The 19,217-nt window shown below is 42.0% G+C and overlaps 1 protein-coding gene across 6 annotated transcripts in view; it reads right to left on the bottom strand.

The window, feature by feature from the left end:
* Positions 1–258: 258 nt before the first annotated feature.
* The window catches only part of GRIA3 (glutamate ionotropic receptor AMPA type subunit 3), a 291,139-nt gene continuing 272,180 nt past the window's right edge, over positions 259–19,217 (bottom strand). For 2 of the 6 annotated variants that reach the window (XM_049704678.1, XM_004284851.4), the window contains 3 exons: positions 10,883–10,997; positions 8,057–8,304; positions 259–2,420 (listed from right to left, as the gene is read on the bottom strand). In XM_049704678.1, the coding sequence (XP_049560635.1) occupies positions 8,059–8,304; positions 10,883–10,997 (361 nt within the window). In that variant the 3' untranslated portion in view covers positions 259–2,420; positions 8,057–8,058. Of the gene's footprint in view, positions 2,421–8,045; positions 8,305–10,882; positions 10,998–19,217 lie in introns of those variants that run through there. The other 4 variants (XM_049704677.1, XM_004284850.3, XR_007474784.1 and 1 more) reach the window with 4 other exon arrangements.

The raw sequence follows: 19,217 nt of genomic DNA, 5'->3' as shown, positions 1-19,217 counted from the left end.
TCTGGCAATGGGAGGATGGGAGATCAGGGTTAGGGTCAAGGCAAGTGTCTGAGGAGAGGGTCCCAAGGGGTGGAGGAGATGATCACTGGTGGTGATCCTGCAGTTGGGGTGGGGAGAGGCATAATCCTTTGTGAAGATCACCTGTCACGTGACTGTACATCATTGGTAAGGCTTCTGGTGGGAAGTAAATTGGTGACTAATAACTTCTTGGCACCTGCACCCAAGTAAAGTTTAAACAGCCAAAGCCCAGAGACAGAATTCTTTCTTTACAATTTTATTTACAAAATGTATTAAAACTTTGTACAATACCTCATGGCAATGAGGCTCCGTAATTTACGCCCACACATGCAATTTATGCTTTTACGGCCATTAGTTTGCTTGGCAATGTTTCTGTTCACTGAAGTACAGCTTTAACAACAAAAAGAAAATAATTGGAAAAAAAAATCTTCAAGTGACTACCGCCAAACTCCCGTAGCTTGAAGTTAGTAGCAGAAATTTGAAGCAATCAATGTTTCTTTAAACATGCAAGTTTTTAAAAAATAACAAACCAATTTACCCGCCTCTTCATTCCCAGTGAAGTTTCCTCTCTGAAAAATTGATTTGAGTCAACTAACATCCACTTCTCTTTAAACAGTGCCTATGAGAAGTTTGTGTGTAGGTCGGTTAGCTTCCCGCGCCGGAACATCATAGCATTCAGAAGTTGAAAAATCAGTTTCGTGAAAACAAAACAAAAACACAACAGCTTTCCTTTTTTGTTCAATACCATTTAAAATTTGACAGGTGAGTCGTTTGCTTATGACACAATTTTTTGGAATGAAAGTTTATATTACACTTTTCTGGAAACTTTTCGTTGGAAATGAGACTTGTACCTTTCTTTTCTGAAGACGAACAAATGTGCAGCAAGTCAACTAGAGCATCTAAGGGTCACACTTGGGAAATGAATTTGAGCTCCCAGTTTTTATTGTCTGGAAACTTCCCAGTGCACGTCACTGATGAGAGCAAACTACTGAACTACAGAAAGCATACGTAGTTCTATTGGAGGTAATTAGTGAGCGGAGACTATTTCCTCTGACTGTTCTGATGATGCCAATGGCAGGTACGCAGTTAGTTACTTGATAGCCCGTGGAGCAGTGGAGCGATCTTCGGAGTCAGTAGAGAGACTGCTCCAAGCGTGGACCTGGGAATGAGGCTGAGGCCCTCGGTTTAGCAGTAGGTTTGGGAATGCATTTTAGTCTTTGCAAACTAGAAAAGGACACATGCAGTCTGACGGAGAGCCATGGGCAATCACAGGCAACAGCTGGTAAGACAGACCTAGCAAGAGTAAAAGTTAGATGAGAACTGTGGTCTGAACCCGCTGGCCCGCCTTGCAATGCGGTCCTGTCCCCGTGGTGTACGCTTGAAAGGCATACTTAGCAGAGAAAGCAGAGCTAAACACAGTGTTGTTTCTGAGAAAGATATTCCAAACACATTTGGGAGTGTCGGCAGCATTTCCCTCACCTCAATGCTAAATACTCAGCTGTCGTGACTTAAAACGCACACTGAAGCAAGAAAAACAGATCTGTGAGCTGAAATTCCAGGCTTCTCAGAAAGCCCCGGGGTCCGTTTTTAGGAAAGCACCGAGAGGTATGCTTAATAGTGCCCGTCCCTTGCTACACACAAGTCAATTTCGAAAGCTATGTGAATCCCTTCACCGAGTGGGAAGTTAGCAAAGCATTTTCACAAAACCATTTCAAAACACAGAAGTCACTGTTCAGTCCCTTTTCCAAAGTGTTTCAATTTTCTTAAGTGTTGCATTTACATTCTAAAGATATACACATTTCAGCAAAGTTGAAAGGAAATAGGGTGCACAGAACATCACCACCAACAGGAAATACCAAAAACATCTGGTCAGCAGATCCTAGAAGAAATGCCAGTCTGTCCTCCCAGACAGGGAGTCAGATTTGTTTTTTTTAAATCAGGAGGAATTATTTAAATCAGGAATAATTATTTTAGCTAAGATGGGCCGATTTGCTGAATTGGAATTTTAAATTTGTCTGTGTGTGTGTGTGTTAAAGAACATGGTGTTTGTATACTGTGCAGTGGTATCAAAGAATGGCTTTTGTTGAATTGACTTTTTTTAAAATAAGATTAGTTTTCGCATACTGGAATCTTGCATGTCCATTTTTTTGTTGATTTTATTTTAATTTTTTCAAGCAAAGCAAAAAGATTTCAATGATGATTTGCATTGTCGCGAGTCTCAGAGTATTCCATAAGGCACTGAAGGAAAAAAAAAATCAGTTTTTCCTATTGAAAGGTCATTGCACCATCAGCAATATTCGTGTCATGCCCGACACCAAGGAGAGTGAAATCTGGCTCAGGATCCTTGAAGCAGCCACGTTTTCGGTGATTCCTCTTGTCACTTGCCTCCAGTGGGAAGGGATCTGCAAAGGCAAGGGGGAAATTTAAGTTTGAACGGGCTTTCTATTGGGAATGGAAGTTTACTATGGCTCAGTCTATCCTGGACAAAAACCACGGCTCTTTTCTCACACTGGCATCTCTGAGGCTGCACCCTGCTTGATTGGCTTTAGCCAACAGGTCTGTTTAAATTCTTTCACTTGAAGCAAATGCTTTGCAATAGGTTAAATTAGGTTCATTTTTTTACTATGCATTGTACCAAGGAATACACGGGCATTGCATGATGTCTAACTCAAAAAGCGTTCATCACTTAGGGTGTAGGTATACTAGAAAGCCTTCGTGGCATTTCAATATAGATACTCAGGACAACGACACTGTAGAGTATATTCTGATTGCAGAACCTGTGACAGGACTGTTTACCTAGGACAGAGTGGAAGCAGTGTTCTACGGCTCGCTCAATTGAAATCCATTTGACTGCTCATTGCCAGAAAGGTCACAGCTTGTTTCTCTTCATATCTACAACCTTAGTTATTAAAGTCAGAAAATAGCACATGGACTGTAAAGAGACAGCACATTCCAGGAAGAGGCCAGAACAGTGATACCCACGAAGGGGATTGGCTTCCATGGGGGTGTTTGCCTTGATATTATGGGCCTGATTGCGATGTTGATGCTGCCCTCCTTTTGGAGGCATTAACTAGTGCAGGGAGTTCATTTGCCCCCAACTCTGAAAACTTAAGACCACTTTCATGCCTCCTTTTCAAGCTCACATCCATCCTCTCCATCCTTTCCCTCTACACTAATGGGACCCTTCTTTTTCTCATGAGCTAATGCTGAATTTTATCCCAAAGGAATGACATGATCATTATCTACCACTGGCCCTGGAATAAAAGTATCTGTAAGAAGAATGTCAAAGATGCATCTGAAGGCCAAAAGCCCCAAAGAAGCAGAATAAGACTAACATAGAAGTGGGTAAACCTCTTCCTTGGAATCACTATGGTCCAGAGTCATATCTATCTCAGAAGTTTGGGGAAAGCTTATGTCTATGACAGGAAGATCAACCCTCTTCTCTCTCTATTGGCCATGGGATGTCATTTCCCACCTGCATAACTTTGGGAAAGCCACCTAATCTCTCAATGCCTCTGTTTCCTGTTTTTAAATGGGGGTAGATGAGATATTACCACTGAAGGAAAGGTCCTCTGGGAACAAAGAACATCACCCCTTCAGTTATCTAGAATGTTTTCCACTTAACGTAAGATGAACTCTTTAAAGCAGGAACGCTTCCCCAGCAAGAATGTCTATGGCTGCAGAAGGAAAATTGATTCTTTCGAAATGGGCGGCATGAACAAAGTTAATATTTTCTAGGAAGACTAAACAGAACTGTATTAGAGGAAAAATGGAAATCTTTTTCCTTAACCTCAGGCATTTTGAGGTCTTGAAAATAAGAAGGATTTCAAAAATATTGAAGAAACCAAAGAAGCCAGAAGTAGTTGTGAACAGCAATGAGGAAATGGGAAGGAATTTCTTAAAGCAACGAGCAGAGTGAGCCCTAGGGTGCAGTGAATCTGGAACGCCTGATGGTTGGTCACCTGCCCAGGCACCCTGGGGGCCCCACTTCCAGTGGGTGGCCAGTAACCCAAACAGGCAGCAGGTCATCAAGAGGCCGTCTGCTCCCCAGTGGGTGCTGGATCTGAGGCGTGTGTTCCCACAATGAGTCCAATAACCCGGACTCTACTCTCAGCCATGGCAAATGAGAGATGACCCCCTTCTCTTTCAAGGATGTCTTTTTGTTAACTAGATTCCACCTAGATCATATTTTTGCAGCTGATTTGCACTTGAGTCATTCTTCCTGAAGAATTACTGGTACCATAAACTGCTAAGGCTGGCTCTGATAATAGCAATAAAAGTAAAATCTCAGGGTGCTTCTCCATCTCTGCGCCCCTGAATGGACCCTGACAGATCTAGGCCAGCTCAGAGAACTGGAAGCCTGATAACTAGGTAACAAGTCAGAAGGCACTAGGAGATATTCCAGAACTTCTTGGGAAATAAAAGATGAGTGAGCAAAGACCAACATTCCCCTAACGTTACATCACCACACTGGCTGAGGACAGCAGAGCGGTTTCTATTTCCTGCTCAGCCTGCTTTGTGCCTCGACTGACACATGTCAGGTTTTTTCTGGCATCCTCTGAGGCTTTTCCTCCTTGTCTTTCCCTCCATGACCTACACATTTACACATATATCCATCCCTCCTAAGGGCACCATTGATGATCTCTTGACATCACTTATTAAACAGACATTTGCTCTTTAGGTGTCCCTGCTCAGAAAGGAGAAGTGAAGCCATGTAGAGCAGAGTATATCCCATATTCTCTCAGATCAATCGTACTACACCATGGATTCCTATATTTTTCAGGCCCAGAACAATACCCATAGTACAAATCCTTATCTCAACCCTTCTAGGATCACCATATGGGGGAATCAACTTGGTCATTAATTCACGAGCCCATTCTTTTTTCTTCTCCACTATGGGAAAACTCAGCACCCTCACGCCACTCTGTCCACATTTCTTTCATAAGATAGAATCCAACGTGGCTCCAAACTACCTATTTTAGGTATTTCCTGAAATCAAATTGAAAAATAAATTGGACAGTTCTTTTGAAATATATCAACATTTTTAGTTTTTTTTTTTTTAATAAGCAGTTTCTACTTTCACAGGGGGAAAAAAATGGTCTTCTTATCCTAAAACTGTCTTCATATGTAACACTGGCCATCACTAAGATGACACTGAACTTTGCAATGGCTTGTTTGCGGAGGCTTTCCCCAGGTTTTCATCCTAGGGATGATTGCCAAGGTGCTAGCTAACTGGGCTGTAACCACATTGGCATCGATGTCTATTTGAGTGTGATTTTTGCCTCAGTTAGCCCGAATTTTGCTTCACAAAATGGGTCAGCCAAGATGACGAAAGGAAAGCCAGAGTACCAGAAGTTGTGGCAAGTTCATTTCTTATGCTCTTCCCCCAGGTTTAATGTTCTGGGCCTCCACTTCAGGACTGTAGCATTCTGCCCAAATTGCTGATCCCAGTTTGGTCTCCCTCTCTCCCTCTCTCCCCTCCTCTGTGTCTGTCTGCCTTTTTGTCACTCTCCTTCCCTTTCTCCCTCCCCCTTCCTTCAATTCCTTAAGTTACATCCTCTGAGACAGCTTTCTCTAGAATCTTACTACTCCCTAGACCAGCAGCATCAACACGACCTGTGAGCTTGTGAGAACTGTAGAACCTCAGGCCCCATCCCAGAGCAGCTGCCTCAGGACCTGCATTTTTATAAGATCCCCAGGTGGTTCATATGCATATTGCCAGTTGGGAAGCACTGCTCTGGGCCTTTAATGAGAGACTGAGGCTATAGGAGTTGGGGAGCAGGGACATAGATTCTCAGATGGAATGGCTGATAATAAAGAGGGTCTGGAGGCTGTGTGACCCTAAGCCCTGTTACAGAAAGCTTCCTTTTGGGGAACGTAGGAGTGATTGAATATACACCCTCATGTCAAGTGCATAAGAAGGAGGGCAAATGGAGGCTTGGTGAAGTCTCTCAAGACATTTTTGTAAAGAAGTGAGACATAGACTTAGGATCTGCTCTCCATTTGACAGGATCCCACTGGGGTTTCAAGGTTTCTGGAGAGCACCGGGCCACGCGTAGAGAGCGGTGGCGTGGTTTAGTGAAGAATACAGCTACAGGAGGAAGAAGAGCTGGGTTCTAGTCCCAGAACTGCCACTGCCTAGCTGTGTTGCCTTTAGCAAGTCATTTGATGTGGCTGGTACCTCGTTACCTGAAAGGGGAAATATTTTCTGCCCCATTACCTCAACTGAGGCAATAGATGTGAGAGCACTTGGAAAACTGATATGCAGATTTCAGGTGTATTATTTCTTTGGATGCCAATATCTCAGAATTTGGGATAAGTAAGCTAGGCTGAAATCACCCATGTACTCTCTTATGAGAAAGCAATAACATGCCCCCAACTGTAATGGGCCTATATAACCTACTCAAGAGTAAAATATTTTAAGCACGCTGGAACATGAAATGCTTGCATGCAAACAGTGCTAATTGCAGATGAATCCACGTATTGTCCATTCAACAATGCAATGGGAACACTTTGTTAGTGGGTTAGTCGGTGGCAAAAGGCTGCAGCCTGCAGCAGGAAAGAACAACCAGCAACTTCATCAAACAAGATAATGCCTTCCATGGTGAGGACAAATGATTTATGTGGATGAAATATCATTTAAAAATTGGCTGAATTTAGATCCGCACCATGAAATATAAGGTCAAAACACAGATGCATTTGTAGAAATTCAAACACATGGACATTGACTCAAGAGGTCAAAAATCTACCTAGAATAAGGGCTACGAAGTTTCTAATTGTTCTGTTCCACTTCGGATAGGTGTGTTACTGATGACAGATGCACGTGAAGGTAACAAAACTATTTTCTCTTAAACACTTCCAGAATGGAGATGTTATCCTAACTCAAGCTTGCCTTTGAACATGTCTGAGTTATTGGTGAGTTTTAGCTATAGCTGCCAGAATCAAGGTGGCATCAGTCAGGTTCATTTAAGTATGAATTTGGGAACAGCCAGCAGCAGGGAACCTAGACTGTCCTTTGGGAGACACTTACCTCAATGAACATCAGTTCCAAGAAAGGGACAACAAAGGAACTCAAAGATTAAAGAAATTGTCTCAGGCTTATACTTAAGAGATCCACCACACCCCTATAGAAGCACTACCTTTCTCAAGGTAGCAGCTCCCCATTTCCATTCCTCATTTTAACATCAGTTCCAGAGAGCTGCTTTCTCTAGAGCTTCACTGTCCAATATGGTAGTCACCAGCCACATGTGACTATGGAACACTTGATATGTGGCTAGTGTGAATTGACATGTGCCATAAGTATAGAAGACACCCCTGATTTCTAAGACTTAGTATGAAGAAAAGAATGTAAGGGCTTCCCTGGTGGCGCAGTGGTTGAGAGTCCGCTGGCAGATGCAGGGGACACGGGTTCGTGCCCCGGTCTGGGAAGATCCCACGTGCCGCGGAGCGGCTGGGCCCGTGAGCCATGGCCGCTGAGCCTGCGCGTCCGGAGCCTGTGCTCCGCAACGGGAGAGGCCACAACAGTGAGAGGCCCGTGTACCACAAAAAAAAAAAAAAATATATATATATATATATATATATATATATATATATATATATATATATATAAAAGAATGTAAAACACTTCATTCACTTTTTACATTGATAACAAGTTGAAATGATAATACTTCGAATATATTGGGATAAATGAAATATATCATTAAATTAATTTTGCTTGTGTTACTTTAGAAAATGGCTAGAAGAGCACTTAAAATTACACATGTGGTTCACATGTGGCTTGCAAATATTCCCACTGAACAGTGCTGCTCTAGAGAATTTCTTTTTCCTTTTGGGTCGCAGACCACAATTTAATTACAACTATGCTATTAGGAAAGCACCACTGTCTGACAAGAAAGCACAACCATTATTTTCAAAGAATCAAATGGTTGCAAAGAATAGACAATTCCTGAAACAACAAACCAAACTGAAAGACAAGAAAAGAAAAAGAGATTGACATACAGTAACATAAGCTGATTAGTTTACTAGACCTTAACCGTACCCCTAGATCTTAACACTCTCTGTTCCATACACGTTGTAGCCTTCTCTGTATGTAGCGTAATTTTGAGTGTTGGTGGCAGGAGCAGGCTTAAAGTTTTGGGTGTTCTTTGTGAGTTTCATGCGTTTGGACTCTGCCCGTGATTTGTAACAGAATTCTATCAAAGCCACCATCATGGCCAGCCCCAGACCTCCGACAAGTATATAGAAAACGCCTGCCACATTGCTGAGGCTCAGAGCGCTGGTCTTGTCCTAAGAGAAATGAACAAGGTGATTAGTTCTTGGGGAAAACAAAGACAATGGGACATTATAATGCATTGCAACAGTATATGATAGTTCTAAGTTGTAAAATAGCTAAACATTGATGTAAATGCTATGACTCAACTCTGGCAACTGGCTGATGTTTCACAATGGCCAGCAAGATGGTAGATGGTGCTTCTGTTGACAGTTGTGATCCTCCCCTAAATGTTCTTTTAGTTTGACTCCTTAAATCCATTAGTACCTCAAGATGGTGTCAACAACTAAATAAACAGCACTCGGCCATGGGAGCAAAAGTGGAAACACAAGCACAACTTAGTCCTCTGCCGGCTTCGATAAACACCATTTGCCAGAGTTGAGCTGTGACATCATCTCTGTCAATGTAACACTCTTTTCATTTGGGAACTTGAAGCACTCTTTCCCCTCTCTGCCCCGCAACACCTCTTTCTCCCTTGTCAACAACTGGTCTTTAAGATGACAGGTGAGAACGTTAGAGGTTCCTGATATTCATATCTGGGGAGTTACCTCACAAGGGTTTGTTTTAAAAGGATTAACTCTCCCCTTTCACCCAGTGGCTGAGAAATTGCTCCTTTGGGGACTGGTTGCTAAGGCCTCATCCTCAGCGCAGCAAGTCTTTGTGCTGCGGGAACAAGGGCACAGCACAAAGAATTGGCTCTGTTCCCTCTTCCTGAGAGTTTAAGGACCCGCTGGGTCCTGAATTGGCTCCATACAAATCAGAAAACTTTTCCAGGAGGCTGATGATTAAAAAAAAATCCGGCTCATTTTTAGCTTTTACTCCAGGGAATGTAGAGAATAATTAGGAAAAAAACCCAAAACAAAACACCCCTATACTCATCTGCTCTCTATTTAAAATGGGGGGAACATCGAGGAAGCCGGTCAGTGACTTTCAGGTCAAACTGCAAATCTGACTAAGCTATCTGCCTGTATGAAAAAGCAGAAACTGAACTGCTGAACAACGGAAAGAAAAAAGTTGGTGCCTTGAGCCCTACCTTGAGGTAGGACACAGCAAGGGCCAGGAGCCTTTCTTTGAAAAAAATAAAATAAAGTAGCATTTTGTAGTCTTTTTAGAGGAAGTGTAACCATTTTGCTGCTGAATACAATGGAATGGAATACCCAAATTGTCAAGCCAGTGAATTGAGTATCTTATTCAAATGATAGCACAGTGACCAGATGACGGCCATGGCTGACACTCAACACTGTGTGGCTCAGCCAGTCCTGGTATCATGTAAAGAATTAAATGCAAAGACAATATGGCCATGTCCTGATTCTGTTTTCATAGGAGCCAGTCCTGCACTTGTTTACCTTAATAAAAAGGCCAATTGGAATTAAGTCGCATGGTCGGGAAGAGGGGTAGGGACATGCCTCATGTCTACAACAACCTTGCAAATAGTCACTCTTCTAGGATGAGTGACTGTTAGCTAGACAAGTGGTAAGAATTTCTATAACTTAGGAAACAATGGATCATCTCCTTAAGGAGGCAGGTGAAGCTGTCTGCAAGGATGTTCCACAGTCCATTAGGAAAAGGACCAATTTCTGGTAACCTGCCCTCTCCCATTAGATTTTTATATGTATGTGGTTTTTGATGGGGGAAAAAGTGTCCTTTACATCACCCATGTAAGCCGTAGCAACAAAGTTTCAAGTTCCATGTATTTAAGTTTCAAAGAATTCCCTGCTGTGGGATGTAGAAAACCAGTAGCAAAATGGTTCACTGCACAAGGAAAATGAGTGACATTTCATGAAATGAATTAACTGATACCACAATATTAGTTCAAAAAAAGGAAAGGCAAAAATTGAAACTAAAAAGGAACTTTCTTAGGGGAGCAAAGGGGGGCAGGAAGGAGGCGGGGAAGAGTGTTTCATGCTTATCAATGTGATGTTATCCTGAGAAGGTATACCCTTAAGGAGCATGCGACTGAATTTTAAAAGTATTACGTACAGAGATTCAAATGACACCTTTGGAAGAGAGAAGTGTGACAGACTTAATGAGATTCGAGATCCAAATAGATGCTGAACTCAATACGACAGCAGCTGAGAGGAGGCTGGCTAATCATTCTGCTTACAGAGACCAGTCTTTGTTATTGATTTCTTTGACTGTTTTCAGGTGGGATCGACATAATATATTCATAACCAAAGGCATTTACAACTACAAAGTCTCTGACACTGTAAGAGGTTAAGAAAAAGTACTGTCACAACTGGATCATTTTTTGTTTTTTGGGTTGTCGTTGTTGTTCTATTTTCTCTTTGAACTTTCGAAATGTGAAATACAGTAAAACCCCCTTATAACACAGCTCGTGATTTTACTGCTTTGGGAACATGGTGGGTCAGATTGAGTTCCCTAATCGTAAGGATAGCTCGCCGGAGTCGATGACTGATGTCACGTGGCAGGCCTCTGAGACTGGTGTTTGCCTCATTCCCTCAGCGCTGGTGTTATAAAGGGGTCCCACTGTGTCAGGGAGTGTCTGTTGGGAAGGAAAGCCGTTTTAGGGTAGAAAATAAACAGTGGTTCAAAATGTGATTGCTAATCAGTACAAAAAGACCTTCAGCGACTGACCTTACTCCCGGAGTCCTTCGCTCCGCATTCCCCCTTATCGTACCACCATTTGTTTTTCAGCTTGTCTAAGATGCCTTGTTCACTGAGTTTCAATACTGCAAGGTTTACAGGCGTTCTTCACGTGGGAAATAACATAAATAACATTATATTATGTTATTTTATGTTATTCAAGCTTCAAACTACTTTAAAACTATAGAAAGCGATAAAGCAGGGGGCCCTGGCCACAGAGTAATTTTAGACACTGCAGGCAACCTGAGCATTACCTTATAAAAATTAACACTACAGCAACGCTATATTTACCAGGGCCTGCCCATATCGCTTTGAGTAATCGGCACACACTGTTAAATAATGAGGATAGAAAAAAGGCACTCCTCAGATAGGCTGTGTGGGGTGAGGAGGGTCTCCCCTCAAGTGACAATTGTCGGCGGCAGCTTGCAGTAGCTTTGTGACGGAGGTGTGTTAGGTTTGATCTAACTGGGTGTCTTGTTGTACTTCCAGACAGAAAGCAAGTTTTATGGCGGAATGGGGAAGGGAACGGGACCAGAAGGGGAGGCGTTTCCACATGTGGAGACAAAAGGATGAATCCGAACAGAATAGAAGATAGATTCTACGTGAATAACATGCCTTCTGATGAGTTGTCCTTTATTATACATATCTGTTGCCCAGCTGAAAATGAGCTCAGAAAGAACTGTACTACATACATGTCTTCACAAACTGCATTCTTATGCACGTACTTGTCTTAGTATTAAAGGTATAACGTGGACCTCTGAGTTTTGGATAAGAGTACTTTCAACAATGGGAGAACTGGTCTATGGATTGTTTTTGAGTTACTGATCAGCTCTCTCTCTGATATGGTCATAAGTCTGTGAGCGACTCAGATCACCAAAAGGTGAACTAGATTGTTTAAAAATGGATTATTAATATGGCATGACCTGAAATGGCAAGCTGACTGCCCCTATGGGTAGCGCTGTGGAGGAAGTTTAGATAAGCTGTTCTAGTGAGATAAGACTTCCTCAACTAAGAGGCTAATAAGTCCCCAGGAGGCCAGCCCACTGCTCCCTCGTCCTCCACCGCTTAAAGTGTGAGGACTTCTTTCAGAGCCACTGGGCAAACGCAGGATACTCTACTGGTTCTAGGATAGCGATCTTCTCTCTTAGAAATTTCTTCAGCTGTAAAATGGGAATAATGACCTTTACTCTGTCTCCTTTCTAGAGCTAATGAATCTTAAATAAAGTATCTCTAATAACTTTAGATTAAAAATGCATTATTTACAGAGGGTGGCATATTTCTATTATGAGGCAATAAACTACTGTGTGTTCAGATTCACGTGAACAATATTGCCAATACTAGTGCACGTTTTTCTGAATGCCACCAGTTTACCAGGAGGAAAACAGATATATTTATGTAACTATGAACATTCCATAGAATTTCTGAGCTTATTTTGGGTAACGTGGACCCACTGACATATCCAGTCATTGACAAGACTTCTGTTGTCACAGAGATCTGGCCTCTATCAGACCAAGTCCCCAAAGCCTATTTCCTTTCTTCTCCCCTTCGCTGTTGAGAGCAGAAGGACCATCTCATCTTGAGAATTCTGAGAAACATATCATCATTTTAAAATAATAGGCAATTTCAGAGTACTTGGGATTTGAAAGGCTGTAAACCTTTAGTGTCGCAGAGGTGACACTTTCTTGGGTAGTGCAGAGCTTGGCAGCCAGAATGTCTGCATTTTGTTTCTCACCAGGAAACTGAGGTCCTTTTATACTTTAAACAATTCCTTCAATCAATGCTCAGAAGCTGAGGCTTCTCAAATGCTAGCCAGACTTGCTTGGAATGCAAAGCAACAACAGATACTCAAATAAAAATTGGAGCCTCTTTAGGATATTACTGGCAGTGAAAGTTAAGTCTTAGACTTTTAAGGGACAGACAGGCCATCTATGGCCCTGAGATCAGTGTTGGAACTGCCTTCTCCCCTAATCCCCACTGTCTGGCCTCCTCCTCTCTCCTTTCCCCCTATTATTTTTTACTTTATCACCCCCACCTTTCTTCCAGTGCTGTGCCTTAAGCTAGGCACTGGGACCCAGGCTAAGGATTAGGACAGTCGGCTTAAGTTGCAGGGGAGATGCTTTCCAATGGCATATGGGTGACTGACTCCATCAGGACCTCAGGAAAAATTACAAAGCATTTTTTTCTTCCTTTCTGTGCTTCCTTTTTTCTTATTGTAAAGGGCCCAGTGTCTTCACACTGCTCTCTAAGCCCTTACCAGGCCCCGACCTCCCTCAAGCTACTATACTCTTCAAATTACTTCATTCAATTTCTTTAGTACAGCTGCTCTTACTAGATCTCAGGAACAGAGCAGTCTGATTAAAGGCCCTCACACTAAGGTCCAAATAGAGACCTTTCCCTAGAGATCCTGGGTTTCAAAAAATTTGTCAACCCTTAAGTGAACTAGGTTGATAAAAGTGTGACATGTTCGTTTAGAACAATGGTTCTCAAAGTGTGGTCCAAGGACCCCTGGAGGATCCCTGAAAACTTTTCATCATAGGGTCTGTGAGGTCAAAACTATTTTTGTAATAATACTAAGGCATTCTTTGTCTTTCTTTACTCTTATTCCCTCATGATGTACAGTGGAGTTTCCTGGAGGCTACATGACGTGTAATATCACAACACATTGAATGAAGAAGCAGAAATGAGAATCCTAGTCTCTTATATTAAGCCAGACATTAAAGCTATTTGCAAAAATAGGACAATGCCGCTCCCCACTAATTTTTTTAAAAAGTTATTTTTCATAAAAAGTATGTTATTTATGTTAATATACATTGGGTTTATTATTTTTAAGGGAGTTAATACATTATTTTAAAATTCTTCAGTTTTAATTTCTGATATGTTAAGTGTTAATAGACTTAATACATATGAACAAAATCTTTTGGGGGTTCCCTATAACTTTTAAGTGTGTAAAGGGGTCCTGGGATAAAAAGGGTTGAGATGCACTGGTTTTAGAGGAGGGTAGATTTTTCCCCTGCTGGGGCCTAGTCTGGGCTGCCACCCTCCACTCCTGCCCAAACCCAGGCTGAGCATTTAAGCATCCAGGTCAGCAACTTAGCATCCTACTTTTCTGACAAATGGCCTACCCCTGCCTTAGGCCATCAGGTGGCTCCCACAGAATGGTTGGTAGCTGCTCTCTACGCCCATGGCATCCACGGTTACAGTAGAGGTTACCTTAGAGCAATGGTTCTCAATAGGGGGTCATTTTGTCCTCCAGGGGACACTGGACAATGTCTAGAGTCATTTTTCACTGTCACAACTGGGAGGGTGGGGAATGCTACAGGCATCTAGTGGGTAGAGGCCAGGGATGCTGTTAAACACCCTACTTGGCACAGGGAGGCCCTCCACAACAAAGCCCCAGATGTCAACAGTACCGAGGCTGAGAAACCCTGCCTTAGAGCGTCCAGACCTCATCTGTTGCCCCAGGGCTTTAGAGAAATCTGACAAACGATGTACCCTTCGAAGTTTAGTCTTTGATTGGAAAAAAAAAATCACAGGGCTTAAGGAACCTGGCAGGGAACCAATGTGCACTTGGGAACTTCTAAATAAAAATGAAGGAGAAAAACAAACATTTTAAGAAGTAGCACAGGCAAGGAGCATAAAAGCTGTAATCAGAAATCACAGATAATACCACTTAACAAGGTTAGGATAGCTGCCAGGAAAAGAAAGTACTTTAAAGGCCAAATCTCCTCGAATTGTATGTTGCTGCGGGGTGGAATAAATTCCCAAGATGGCAGAGAAAAACTGCTTTTAACCACGTAATTTTCTCTCTTACTGTACCTTACTGGATGTATTGCCAAACTCAATTCAAATCAACCAAATGTATTGACACCCTCCTCCCAACACACACACACACACACACACACACACACACACACACACAATTTGGTATTTTAAAGGAAGTGGAATTAGGTGGACATCTGGTCATTTTAAATGTCACTTTCCTCATGATGCCATTTTTGTTCCTCACCCAATATTTTCTCTCCCTCCTCCTTCCTCTTCTACCTGGCCTTATTATTTGGGCCCAGGTCTTGTGTCTCCCTCTAGGCTGTGTTTCTCAAGGGGAGGCACCATGACTTATGTATTTGTATTCCCCACTTAGAATAGTTCTCTCAATAAATACTTGATTAGAAAACTCTCTTTTAGCTTTTGTTTTTCAGCCTAGTACTTCACACATAATAAAATTATTATTATTATTGGTCAAGTTTAATAATCACTTTAAGAAGGTAGATTTATGGTCTCTATAAGTAAAGAAATCGAGGCACAGATAGGTTAAGTAATCTGCTCAAAACTGCACAGCAAATTATGGGGCAGGCCAGAAGGCAAATTAACACGCATCCAACTCTACTGTACATTCTCCAATGGAACACACAGAAGAGGGGTAGCAGTCCTCATTGTTTTCATTCTTAGGGCTTGGATGTTCATAATGAATTTTTTCTTTAGGGATCACCATACTCCAACTATCAGCCTAGCAAGGGTATATCTAGCAGCTGGGGCCTTTCACTGTGACGCAGCAATACGTCTCCAGGGGAATGTTTCAGAGCAATTACTGTAGGCCCTTAACTGGTACCTGAGAGAATTATAAGTCAGAAATATTTACTGTACTCACTTCAGTAGAAAAAGAAAGAATTAAACAAAGTAGGTCAGATTCCTATCATGGAAATGAGGCAGGCATTCTCCCCTCTGAAGGGCTTGCTATGGACGTTTTGCTGAGTAGAGCCCTCGTAAGACAAAAACACAGGTTGGCAAGCATAGGGAGAGCACAGGAGGGCTTTGTGATGTAATTTCAAGGCGTCTGGGAACATCCCCCTGTCCACAAATATTTTCCTCACTGGTACCTTTATTTCCGTCATGAGAATTTCACACCTTTAAGCTTGAGCAGCATTCCTTGTTAAAATACAAAGCTTCCTGAGAAATGGGAAAGGAAGCAAAGAGTAACTATTTCTAAACTCCAACTCTTTGTTCCATTTTGTTTAAAAAAAGTTCAGGGGGGAAAGGGTGTAAACTTCTCCTATGTAAAGGGTGTAAATTGCACCCATGTCATAAAACCGTATATGGATTGTTGATCAGATGGAGAGGATGAGAGTGAATGTGAACTAGATAGTCAGTTAACAGCATGTGAAGGTAGCACAGACCTGTGGCAGGATGACTATTCCTGAATGCTGCCAACAGTCACGGAGTGGCATCTATTTTTTTTTTAATTGGGATAGTAATATAATTCATAATGCCTTGAAAATGAGTTCTATTTTTGAAGAAAACATAACTAACTGATACAAATTTCTGCTTATCTCTGCTATCCACACCTGGTAACAACTCAGCGACAAAGCACTGTGCTCATTAATCCAGGGCATCCAGCCTCGGGTGGCGATTGTCTAGGTTCCCAGCTCGTTCCTGGGAGCTATGAACCGGCCATTGCAAAGTTCAGTGTCATCTTAGTGATGGCCAGTGTTACATATGAAGACAGTTTTAGGATAAGAAGACCATTTTTTTCCCCTGTGAAAGTAGAAACTGCTTATTAAAAAAAAACCCTAAAACTAAAAATGTTGATATATTTCAAAAGAACTGTCCAATTTATTTTTCAAGTTGATTTCAGGAAATACCTAAAATAGGTAGTTTGGAGCCACGTTGGATTCTTTCTTATGAAGACAGAAATGTGGACAGAGTGGCGTGAGGGTGCTGAGTTTTCCCATAGTGGAAAAGAAAAAAAAATGGGCTCGTGAATTAATGACCAAGTTGATTCCCCCATATGGTGATCCTAGAAGGGTTGAGATAAGGATTTGTACTATGGGTATTGTTCTGGGCCTGAAAAATATAGGAATCCATGGTGTAGTACGATTGATCTGAGAGAATATGGGATATACTCTGCTCTACATGGCTTCACTTCTCCTTTCTGAGCAGGGACACCTAAAGAGCAAATGTCTGTTTAATAAATGATGCCAAGAGATCATCAATGGTGCCCTTAGGAGGGATGGATATATGTGTAAATATGTAGGTCATGGAGGGAAAGACAAGGAGATCACAGAGAAGTAAAAGAAATATGCGAGCAAGGATGGTGTATTTGCATAGTTAATTAGAAACTTGCTCTAAGAACACAATATCTGAATGATGATAACAGAAACTTATCACAAGCTAAGCTGGAAGCCCATCCCTCATGCTATGCTTCATCCGAAGCTCACTCTAAGTTACTGCATTTGTTTCTTGGTACCTAGTGATTTCTTGGAACAACTTCTAAAAGTTATCTTCGGCCCAGTGGAGGGAGAAAAGCCATCTTTCACTGGCTTTTCTACTGAATATATTTCAGGTTTTCATGGTGACAAGTCACCTTTCCGAATTGCTCACTTGCTTCCCTAGCCTTTTCAGGCAGGAAGGCAGTTACAGACATCTCTGCCCAGGCAGGGCTTGATTTATGAAGTTGAAGCCAATTGATAACCAAGCAAGAGAAGATTCTTTGTTGGATAAAAGGATTTATTCTACAGTCCTTTATATTCTTTTCCATAGGTTACCTTGGGATATGTGTAGTAAAGGGATTTACTTCTCTACAGTAGCTGTTGGAGGCTGTGGAAGTTCAAAATATGCCCTAGACTACATTAGTATCTGGACCCCTTTAAAGAAGCTTTATCGATTTCTTTTCGCAGGGGTTTCTGGATGCAGCATTCTAGGAGAATGAAGGTTTAAGTTATTTTAATCTTTCTACCCTTGGATCAGCCTGAGCTTTCTCCACAAGCTGGGAGCAGGCACATATGACTGCTGGCAATACTGGACTCTGGCCGCCCAAGTGACCCTCATTCCACAGGGGCAGCCACAATGATTTGCAGAGCTGTGCAGTGCTTAGCTGCTAGACGCTTCCTCTGAGACAGTATTTATATCATGTAGTTCACAAATGTAGCTCAAACCTATTTAACTCCTTGCTAATGAGATCATAATTTAATATAAGTGCAAAGAGGGAATTCAATAATGCATGCATATAACGTTAGGAGTTGAAAGCTGTGAGTTATTTTACTGAGGGCCCAACAATGCTAGTGATTGAAACCTATTGATGAGCATCTGTGCTGGAGAAGCAGCCCCCAAAGTCACTTGGAGATATGTGGATAAAACCAGGGCATTTCCAAATGATAACCTCTCAAATTCAAAGTGATAGATCCCTTGATTATACAAGTTGTGAGTTTCACTGATGGATTTCTGCCAAACTGGGCCTTTGTCCAATCTCTCCCTCTAGAACAGGAAACCTAAACCATTATGGGTTGTGGACTGTCTCACATAACCCAATTTGTCTGGAAAGACTTCTTACTCAATTTGTCCCTGACAGGGAGAAGGGGCTCAGGGAAGATGCTAAGCTTCTGGAGAAGCCAGTCTTGTTTAAGATGTGGCCACAGATAATTTCCCAAGTACATAACTCATATGATTCACTTGAAAAGTCTGTTTTGAGATCCATTAAAAATTCAAACCATCACACTTCGTTGGGTTTTATCACATACAAGGGTATTTTCTTTAGTTCATCCCAATGGTACTGAGAAAGAGAGGCATAGATTGAGAAGGACAGAAACCGACCAGAAACTCACATGACAAATGTTTCTGAAGACATCTAGTTCATTCTCCTGATTCTAGGCAAAATATTCATTGAGAGTTTAATCTCAATGATGGGTGCCAGCATCCTATTCCCCCCACAATAGCCCTCCGTTGACCATGACCCATAGAAAAATAATCAGTCTTAGCTTACACTCCAATAGAGTGCAACAAATGGGGGTCTATGTGTCAGATCTGAAAGCTGACTTCTGCTTGCTGCTCCAGGGTACATGCCACCCTCTTCCAGCTCGCATGCTAGCATCCACTTCTCTGCATTTCCAGCAGTGATGCTAGACAAGACACACTAGCAGAGTCAGTCTCTCCCTCTCTCTCTCTCTTTTTTTTAATGTAACGTATGCTATTGTCTTAGGTCTATATTTTGAGAAATATTTGCTTCAAAGCCAGATGAAAGTAAGCTTTATGGTGAACCTAGCACTTGGACCACACTTTTGCCACCTTTGACAAATGGAGATTTGCCTCATGTGCCAAGGGCCAGATGCTATACCGCTCTCTAGGAAGTCAAAAGAGAATGGATTTCAGTTCTCCATAAAAGAAATCTGCCCCCCACCCTGTTCCACCAACCTCAGTTCCCACCCTCATCGAATGTATTTCAATCATTTCAAATCTTTCGTGTTTCTTTTCCATGGCTGTCCTACCTTTCAGAGAGTGTAGTTCTATAATCTTCTTTCCAAATGAAAGGAAACCAAATGATTTGGTCTTAGAGGGG

The sequence above is a fragment of the Orcinus orca genome, chromosome X, assembly GCF_937001465.1.
Source record: "Orcinus orca chromosome X, mOrcOrc1.1, whole genome shotgun sequence".
In the NCBI taxonomy this organism is placed as follows: Eukaryota; Metazoa; Chordata; class Mammalia; order Artiodactyla; family Delphinidae; genus Orcinus; species Orcinus orca.
The sequence above is the reverse complement of the archived record's forward strand: the minus strand, read 5'-3'. Positions and strand labels throughout refer to the sequence as shown.